The sequence below is a fragment of the Humulus lupulus genome, chromosome 7 (assembly GCF_963169125.1).
Source record: "Humulus lupulus chromosome 7, drHumLupu1.1, whole genome shotgun sequence".
NCBI lineage: Eukaryota > Viridiplantae > Streptophyta > Magnoliopsida > Rosales > Cannabaceae > Humulus > Humulus lupulus.
Window position 1 is genome coordinate 24,546,897 of NC_084799.1, and position 10,569 is coordinate 24,557,465.

Genomic DNA, 10,569 nt, shown 5'->3' on the forward strand with positions numbered 1-10,569 from the left:
GGGACCCTTGGTGCCCGCACCGGCCGTGGCGTTGAGTAAGAGTTTTGGGCCCTTAGCACGAGATGCCCGAAGCACCCTAGGGTCACCCATGGGTGTAGGCGATAAGCGCGTGGCCTCGCTCTTCGTCTTAGTGTGCAAGGCAAGATGCCTCCTCTGCAAGCCTTCCCCTTCGTGTGACTTCCCCTACATGGCCCCTAATGGTGAGGTTTGGGCCCATACGTGTCAAGTGAGGGGGTGTCGGCCTCCTGAGAAGATGGCGGGCCGACGGACCTCCCAGGGCGCGTGCGCGTGGGACCTTGTGCGGCCTCGCGCATGAGGCGCCGTTGACGGCCTCGCAGCCTCCCTCGGCCTCGCATGGTGGGAGTGGCCCAAGGGCCTCGCAGCCTCCCTCGGCCTCGCATGGTGGGAGTGTCTCAAGGGCCTCGCGAGACGGGGTGGCTTCGCCCATGCGACGGCCTCACGAGATGGGGTGGCTTCGCCCCTGGATGGCCTCGCCCATGTGGTGGCCTCGTGAGAGGGTGGCCTCGCGAGATGGGGTGGCTTCGCCCATGGTTGGCCTCGCCCACGTGATGGCCTCGCGAGAGGGTGGCCTCGCGAGATGGGGTGGCTTCGCCCAAGGTTGGCCTCGCCCACGTGATGGCCTCGCGAGAGGGTGGCCTCGCGAGATGGGGTGGCTTCGCCCAAGGTTGGCCTCGCCCATGTGATGGCCTCGCGAGATGGGGTGGCTTCGCCCAAGGTTGGCCTCGCCCACGTGATGGCCTCGCGAGATGGGGTGGCTTCACCCATGGTTGGTCTCGCCCACGTGATGGCCTCGCGAGATGGTGGCCTCGCGAGATGGGGTGGCTTCGCCCATGGTTGGCCTCGCCCACGTGGTGGCCTCACGAGATGGTGGCCTTGCGAGATGGGGTGGCTTCACCCATGGTTGGCCTCGCCCACGTGATGGCCTCACGAGATGGTGGCCTCGCGAGATGGGGTGGCTTCGCCCATGGTTGGCCTCGCCCACGTGATGGCCTCGCGAGATGGTGGCCTCGCGAGATGGGGTGGCTTCGCCCATGCGACGGCCTCGCGAGATGGTGGCCTCGCGAGACAGGGTGGTGTGATGGCTTGCCGAGACGACGGTGGCCTTAGGGCCTTGCCTCGGCCTTACATTTTCTCTTGATGAGATTATGAGCATCAACGCCCTTATAATTAAATGTGGACCCATATGCATGCATTTATCATCATATAATAATATAATTCACATGAACATGCATATAGTCATTAAATAGCATAATAATTCAATTATGGCCCTCCCGGTCTTCTAATCAAGGTCCTAAACATTATTAGGAAATTTGGAGCATTACACAACCCATCGAATCTGTTAACATACTCGGTTACTGTTGAATTTCCTTGAACCAGGTTTAGAAACTCATTTGTCTTAGCAGTCTTGACTGCATCACAGTAATATCTTTCATTAAACAGCTGCCTAAATTCCTTCTAGTTCATCGCAGTTGTATCTCGTGTCTGGGATACCACTTCCCACCATGTCCAGGCATCATCCCGTAATACATATGAAGCACAGATCACTCTATCGTGTCCTACCACCCCTATACTGTCGAGGATAGAACTGATCATGCCCATCCATTGCTCAGCACTGAATGGATCTAGGCCTCCCTAAAAAACTTGAGGGTAATATTCCTAGAATCTTCCACAAAGAAATTCCCACTTGTTCTCAACCCTAGGCTGAGCCAATACTGGTGCCACTCCTGGCATAACAAAGGAAGAGGTGTTCCCTGACAGAACATGTTGCTGCTTTAAACACTTGATCTCTTCCTCTTGCCTCTGTAATCTTAATTGCATATCTGTAAACACCTACTGCAAATTATGAGGGGCAGGTGAAGAGCTCAGGCCCTGGCTAAAATTCCCAACCTCAATATAACCAACATCAGGTCCCATTAACTGCCTTGGGTACATAACCTCTAATTGAATCTGCAGTCAATAACTTGACCCATTAATCATGATGAGCTTATTCAAAAGCCTTCCCCACAGGAATAGTCACACAACACCACATTCACAAACAACTGCAGTGCTAAAAACACACCCACAAAATTCATACATCAATCATAACCCCTGCTCTTGCAACATACATACCATGCTTTCACCTCCAGCATACAAATAACACATTTATATATTCACTGAGCAGGTAATCATATAATCATATCAATAGTCAAGGGCTAAGCCCTAATAGATTCTCATGCTCCCTAATACAATATACAGGTAAAGCATGTACATTCTATTTAAGCAGTTAAGCACATAACCACATAAATAGTTACCATACCCAGAGTGAAGCTTATCTTTAGTGACGAGTGTACATGCCCAGCTTGTCTACAGGAACCCTTAACCTTGGCTCGCTCTGATACCAAGTTGTAACGCCTTACTACCTAGGGACCGTTACATTGTGTGTTTAGAATAGTGCTAAACTCGCTAAACGAGTTTGGCCATAATCGTGTAAATAAATGTGATTAACGGTTTAGGATTAAATTTTTTGGTCAAAGATACAAACATTTCACTAAAATGTTTACTGTATACATGGGATCCCAAAATACATTTAACAGGTTAATTACAATAAATGATTTACAACCTGCCGACCTAAGCGGCAAAGTAGGGTTTAACCCTAGTTCCTCTTTAAACCCTCGACCGTGGAGGTCGAGCAGCCGCATATGTACACATCATTACCTAAGCTCTCCAACTCAAGGATGGTCCAACTTTCTTTTACCTTAACCTGCACCACATAGTACCCTTGAGCCGAGGCTCAGCAAGAAAACTTAAACATGCTCATAAGCAGTTAATAACATGTCATCAAATCATCATAAGCATGCCTAGCAGTAATAACCCTATTCATGCATGCAGGCAAGTACAAATAAATGATTATGGGGTCCTACGCCCTAAGTAGAAGACTGTTAAGTTAATCTGGGGTCCTGCGTCCTGAATAGATGACTATTAAGTCATCTGGGGTGTTATGCTCTGAATAAATGACTATTAAGTCAATTTGGGGTCCAACGCCCTGAATAGATGACTATTAAGTCACTCTGGGGTCTTGTGCCTTGAATAAATGACTATTAAGTCAATCTGGGGTCCTGCGCCCTTAATAGATGACTATTAAGTTAATCTGGGGTCCTGCGCCCTAAGCCATGTGACGTTCCAGTCACTTGAGCTTTTTAGCTCTGGCTCTGAGTAACCAGCCAAGCGCTTTAGTTTTCTTCGACCAATAGGTCGGATGAGCATATAATGCTCTTGTTGATTAGATCTAATCATATCGACCAGTGTTCAATGCGCTATTGCTGATCTTGACTCATAAGTCAATTTCATATGACCAACACTCAGTACGATTGCTGATCATGACTGATAAGTCAGAGCTTCACGACCAACACTAAACGCCATTGTCATTTCTGAATAATAAGTCAGTGCCACTCACAAGTAAGCAATGCAACCAGGCATTCACAATGCAACAAATGTCCATATATAGAGCACTCAACATGTCTCATCAATAATCATGTATGTCACATAATGGGTGCAGTTTTCTTACCTTTAGTCCAAGCACAGGTTACCAATAAACGACTCTCAAGCACGATCCTGATTCTGAACCCATAACAATCACCTAGTCATAACCATAATATAGAAACTCGTAAAAAAATGAGTAAATAAATACTTCTAGACTGAGTCCTAGCCTCTGGGATGTAGAATCCTACCAAACTGGGTAGTACGAACAATCCTAAGCCCTTAGAGTTAATGTCCCACGCCTAAAAACCAAACTTGGGAAAAACTGCACAGGCGGGCCGCGACTTGGCCCTGGGGGTCGCGGTGCGCCTCCCTGACAGAAAGCCCTCTGCCTGGGCTTTAGCGTGCGAGCCGTGACTTGGCCCTCTAGAGTCGCGACGCGCCCCCCAGGCAGAACCCTCCTAGTACTGGGTTCACACAGGTCACGACTTGCTAGAATAAGGTCGCGACCCAACCTCGAACCCAGCCATTTCCTACGTTTTCTCCCATTTAAAATCCTCCAAAAACCTATCCAAATCTAAAAAACAAAGTTCCCAAACATCTCAATTTCCCAAGTCCATCAAAACCCAAGTCTCAATCAAATCAAAAACTCATCAAAACGTAAAATCCAATTAAAGCTTAGAAACTCGAAAACTCAAAACTTGGATTAACTCTGATTGAGTCATTTCCCAATTACATCCTCCAGCTAGTAAGCTTCTAATCTTCCCTAGAATCGCTATGGCTCAATCTTTGCTTGAATCCGAGTCCTAAAACTCGAGTTTCCTTCAAAAATGTGAACGGTGTCAAAAAGGGAACGGGAGAGAGAGAGAACGTTCTGAAGGTTTTTTTTTTTTTATTTCTGACAGGTTACTTCGAGCTTAAGTAACGTCAAGCAAATCCTAATGCTCGGGGTTCGAAAAACGCCCCCGGGGTAAAATAGTCAAAATCCCCAGAATTCCCTCCTGATCTCACTAACTCCCAATATATCATCAAATAATCATTCCCATTACCCAATATCCTGGTAATGTGCTAAATACCCAATATACCTCTTGACTCACTCCGAGTCAAATATTGGTCCCGTTGTGACTTTCCCACTAGCTTGCTCCCTAGGATCGTCTCGTGTCGAGTAACCAAACATATCCATATAGTAATATACACATACCACATATATGCCAAATATACCCATAACAGGCCTGCTTACCCAAAAAAAATAGATTCACCCAATGACGTGGCAAGACTAGCATGCACGTGGGATGCATGTGACTACTTAAGTGGTTACGTTATGGTCGACCATCGACCAAAAGAGAATTCACTCGGCAGAAGGCATATTTCGTAGTCGGCCAGAGGTGGTCGAGGTATATCAGATATTTTTTAAAGATATGTGATCTTGCATTTATGTAATAATTTTAATTTCCATTATGATTGAGATACGCTTGTATTAAATGTAATTATGGCCCATCGGCCTATAAGGAGATCCTTGAGCCTATAAATAAGACTCAAAGGATTCATGAGAGAGAGATCTTTTTGGATCTTTGGAGAGAGAATTATTGTTTTTACACAATACTTTGTATCTTTTGTTGAGCTAGTGAAACTCGGTAAACCCTAGTTTATTGATCGCATGTTTTTATTACATTAATAAGAACACTAAGTGGACGTAGTTCATTACAATCACTTGGGGCCGAACCACTATAAATATTTGTGTCATTTGTCTTTTTGGCTTGAATTCATCTTACTTTTGTTGTTTTACTTGACTCCACGTCGTTGACCAAATCAAGGGTCAACATTTTGGTGCTTTCATTGAGAGCTTGAACTCAAGACCTCCAAGAAGAGAAAATGGCAAAAACAACTAGGAAAACGGGGCAAACCTCTGGTAATGCGCCAACCCATCCTCCTCCACAAGGTGTGGTTGAGGATGAGACACAAGTGGAATTGGAAGAGGAGGAGATGGATTATGAAACTTTGAGAACGACTCTGATTGTACTGCAAGAAGAATTAGCCAATTTGAGGGCTAATCAAGAGAATGTGGCTGAAACAATGGTTTTGCAGCAAAGGGAGATTGATAGGCAGCACCAAGAGCTGAATGAGCAGCAGGCTGACATGGACCGCCGGCAGAGGGATGCCACTGCCGCCTTAGAGGAAGCCATTCAGTTGGCCCGAGGACAACCTGCACCTGCCTCCCAACTGGATCAGCCACCTAGTACTCACCCACAACAAAATCCACAGTTAGATCATCCCCAACATTACCACAATTCGCCACAACCGGCAAACCCTCAGAGGCCAGAGCAACCCCCTACTGCTCAACAGGATAGGTCGTTCCAGGATCCTGAGCAGCAACCATCATATCGCGCTGGTCAAGATAACCCTCAGCAACAAAGGCAGAATAGGGTCAGGCAGCATCCTAGAAGCCCTAGACGCCAGATTGATGAGGAACAAAACCTTCCGAGCAGAGGACAACGTCCTTCTGCAAGCAGAAGTGTAACGCCCCACGTCACTATGGCTGCTTCTTGGAATGACGACTGGCCCTACAAACCAACACGAGTCTTTACAATGTGCTTTGTCCTCACTCGCACACTTCATGGGAAAACTTCCCAGGAGGTCACCCATCATGAGACTACTCTAGGTCAAGCACGCTTAACTTTGGAGTTCTCAAGTGATGGGATACCGAAAAGAAGATGCATCTTGTTGGCATCGGTAATACCCATTAATCCATTTAAACCCCCTTAGACTATGTAGTCCCATACCTACACAATCTTAGAATCATCACACTTGTCCTTCCCCAGGCGATGTGGGACTGCACAACTCTTACCCAATCTATCCCCCTACGGATCACGAGATTCTAACTGTCACAATCACATGGTTTCAGAGCCTTGAGTTTATAGATGTCGTATACTCGTTGTATTATTAAATTTTGGGATCTGAAATGATACTGAGTTTCGCCACAAGACAAGCCACACATGAATGGTTAGTATAATCTATCAATATTTTAGTTAATGTATATTAATGATGTTGTATAATTGTATTAGAAACTCATTGTGTGTTTGAGTTTCCATGATATAAGTATGTGTTTGGATTAAATAATTATTCCCATACTTGGTAGAGAAACTTAAATTTGTTATTTATCTGAATGCATGCCTTTATTATTGATGTGATAAATAATTGATGATTTATCGATGTCGATGTTTGGGTTGTTATTTTAATATTCTCAAGCTTTGAAAGTGACATATCAATTCAGTTAGTATGTTAAAGGGTTAATATGTCAGGTTAGTGTTTTGGAGAGCAGAGTTTTAAGTTATCGCTGAGAGCACACACAATAAGATTCTTTAGTGGAATTAGAAAACAATAATATATATATAAAAGTACATAATACATTTAAAATTTTGGGAGTCACATTAAGGATTGGGGTTCTGGACACGTTCTACCTCGAAGATAAACTTTCGTTGTTCAACTATAAGGTTCTTCCCAGCAGTTTGAAGTGTCCGATATTTTTCCTTCATATCAGTTGAGTAATTAGCCACAAGTTTAGTTAAAGACCCATTCTCCTTAACCAACTTCTCGTTCTCTCAAGTCAATCTCTTGTTGACCTTTCTAATGGTTAGCATCTCTTGTTTTTGCATTTCTATATACCTTTTCAAGTGGTTAACCTCTTGTGCTCTTGCAAGAACCCGTTGGCCTAGGTTTGAGACTGATGTTGCAGCCTGAATGGTAAAGACTAAGGAATCTTTTACAGCTTGTAAGTCTGACCTATGAGATAAAATTATTTGGTCTTTAGGGGTGAGTATGCTTTGACCTATACTAACGGCCACCTTTTTATTGAGCATAACTGAATCCTCTACTATGACAAGGCCAGTATCAAAGTAAAATTTGGGAAGCCAAACTTTGGGAAATTGAGTCTTTTGTTCTGGGATGTTTACAGTAGGATACACCATTAGTTGTGGTAGGGGTTCAGAAATTTTTGGCGAAGGTTCGAAAGTGGGTAGATTTGGCTCAGGTAAAGCTAAAGTTAGGTCTAAGTTTATCTGAGATGATGAGGATGTCATGTATTGCTTAGCTTGGGAGATGGAAGGAAGTAATAATGATTTGGTTTTCAAAAGCTTGAGATTGATTGTGTTTTAGTGTGTATGTGATGAATTTTATTTATAGAAACATGTGTTAAACTTTTGGGTTATTGGATCCTTGAATCGGGTTGTTTTCTAGATATATATCGCATATTTTATCTTGTCTATTATGTATTACACTATCCTCTCTGATGACAAAAGTCAAACTTATTAAATGTAGTCGACAAAGGAATCACTTCTATTGATTTTGTGATCTTGATTTGAACATGGAAACAGTTTGTGAATTGTTGAATGAATCGAGGTGATAAATGTTAATTACTGAATTACTCTGTAGTGTGAATTACTTTCGGCAGTAAGATTATAGTATATTAGTTGCATTATCCTGAAAGTACGTTAATGTATTACTTGTGTGAAGTGATGACTGAGTATTATTGATATAGGTGTTGAAATGAGACATGCCTATCTTATTAGACATGTGGAAAATATTATGATTAATTAATATTTATTATTTTGTTAAGTAAATCAAGAATATAGTTTCATGTATATATATATATGAAAAGTGTGATTTATAATAAACATATTATTTAACAATTATTATTGTATATTAATATTTGAATATTAAAATAATATCAAATATTAGTTTCTTACAGTTATTGATATTTGTAAAACTAGTGAATTTTGGAGAAAGTATATTTATTATATCACTGGGATTGATATTATGACTAATTAATAATAATATAAATATTTATATTTATATTATTATCATTATATCGATTATTACAATTTTATGTTAAAAATATGCTTTCTTTTATAAAATGACTATTTGAATATATACATTCACATAAGTATTGTTATTGATGTATTTTGTTATTAATATTGAAATAAGTTTATTTATAGACGAAAATTTATTATTATTGTTATTAATGTATCATAAAATTACATTATATTATGAGTAAGGCCTAAATCAGTGTTTTGTAACGAGGATTATGATGCATGAAGAGTATTAGCATTATGATGATAATAATTATTATTATCATTTATGTAGTTTCTGGTATTGTTAATATACACCATCAATAATGTATATTTACAATTTTTATAGAATTTAATAAATGATGTACCTTGAATAGGAATCGTATGGATTGGATTGATTAACTATTGGTGAGCAGTTTTAAAATAAGCTAAGGACCTAAGGTAAGTAAATTTCACATTTTGTGCTTAAGTGTGGTATGCATAACTACATTGATTGTGTATGTCCGTTGTGTTAAGTATGGGATGATGATGCATATGATGAGTATGTGATGAATGGTTATATGAGTTATGTGTGGTATGTATATCATAATGGATTATATGATATATAATAGATGAATTTCGTGATATGTGAAAATTTCCTTGATTGGTTAAGCTTGATCTGAGTTATGTGCAAGTATGTGTTCTCATGTGGATGAATATGTGGACTACCTTCTATGTTCATGATTTTGTTAAATGTTATGATATAGGAAGCCTTTAAGTTTTTAGATTGGAAACCTTAGACCTGAGCCATAGCTCTACGTTAAGGTATAACAACGCCACCAACCCAAAGCTTCTTATATTATGACTAAATTTGTTTTGAGTTGTATGAGATGTGATATAGTGCCTTAACTAAATGTCATCACACATGAATCATGAACATGAACATTGGCAATTTCAGCATCCGCATGTATGCATACCATGTTCAGTTATATGGTACATTATTATGTGATATAAGACCATGCATAAAAATATGAGAAAAGTTTTGAAATGCCTTGAAAAATATTATGTAAAGTTAAATATTTTAATGACAACAAGGCTTAAGCAATGTGATAATAAGATGTTGAAAAAGGTGCCATTGTTTCGAGGAAGAAATTAAGTAAGTTCAGTAAAGAAGATGGAGGTCTATAAGACTTATAGTGGCTGCCCACTAGTGTGGGCTAGGTCAGAGTTGACCATTCAGATATGTTTGCCATGTTCCCGTCTTTCTCCTCCATTTATATGTGTAATAAGTATGGCAGTTATGACAACGATGAAATGAGTAATATGATGAGCCAAGCTGCGATGATGGCTAGCCGAAGAAGAACCCATGAGATTTTATATTATATGTGTAAAAAGGCCTGCAGGCATTGGCTAAATCGAACAGTGTGCACATAAGATAACAAGCCCATAACAATGTGAAAGTAAAAAGAGAAAAAGCACAAGAGTAAAATTTGAAAGTTCATGAGCAATAAATAAAATGCATAAGTATATAAGTCAGTATATTAGTATATGTGCACTTCAAAATCACGACATTCATGTGTATGTGTATGCATGAGATTTACTTACTGAGCGTTAGCTCATTATGTTATTTTTCAACATTTTTTCAAGTGTGGCTTTAGATGTTGAGCAACTTGTGGAGCACGGACTCAGTAGCAATGCAATAGTGGTTTAGGGTTTTTCATATTACTACATTAAACTTAAAGTATTCATACATGTAATAATTTCTATTAATAAGTTTATATAAAAGTTAAATTTTTTTTTTATTTCTTAGTATCATTTTATTTAATTCATTTGGTCAAGTGCTTAACATACTCGTAAACCTTGGAATTACGAGTATGTGGCTGACATACCCTACCTTAGGGGCATCATAGATGGTATTTGTGATAGTCAGAATCCCGTGATTTGTAGGGGGAAAGACCGAGTAAAAAGCTGTGCAATCCCACATCACCTAGGGAAAGTCAAGTGTGATGATTCTAAGACTATGTAGGTATGGGACTACACATTAAAAGATGGCTTAAATGGATTAATGGGTACTACCTATGCCAACAAGATGCATCTTCTTTTCAATAGCCCATCACTTGAGAACTCCAAAGTTAAGCGTGCTTGACATGGAGTAGTCTCATGATGGGTGACCTCCTGGGAAATTTTCCCAAAAAGTGTGCGAGTGAGGACAAATCACGCTGGAAAGTATCGTGTTGGTTTGTAAGGCTAGTCGTCATTCTAGGAAAGC

General features: G+C 40.7%; 1 protein-coding gene across 1 annotated transcript; it reads left to right on the forward strand.

The window, feature by feature from the left end:
* The first annotated feature begins 5,349 nt into the window (after positions 1-5,349).
* LOC133791504 (uncharacterized) lies at positions 5,350-7,215 on the forward strand. The gene is made up of 3 exons (XM_062229428.1): positions 5,350-5,493; positions 5,563-5,901; positions 7,150-7,215. Exons 1-3 carry the CDS (start codon positions 5,350-5,352, stop codon positions 7,213-7,215), a joined length of 549 nt encoding a protein of 182 aa, XP_062085412.1.
* The last annotated feature ends 3,354 nt before the right edge of the window (positions 7,216-10,569 follow it).

What these genes read in the sequence shown, in the direction of transcription:
- LOC133791504 (XM_062229428.1), top strand. Translation starts at nt 5,350, where the DNA reads ATGGCAAAAACAACTAGGAAAACGGGGCAAACCTCTGGTAATGCGCCA. An exon ending in CTTTGAGAACGACTCTGATT is followed by an intron (nt 5,494 to 5,562) that starts GTACTGCAAGAA and finishes ATGGTTTTGCAG; the next exon opens with CAAAGGGAGATTGATAGGCA. An exon ending in AGCAACAAAGGCAGAATAGG is followed by an intron (nt 5,902 to 7,149) that starts GTCAGGCAGCAT and finishes TACCTTTTCAAG; the next exon opens with TGGTTAACCTCTTGTGCTCT.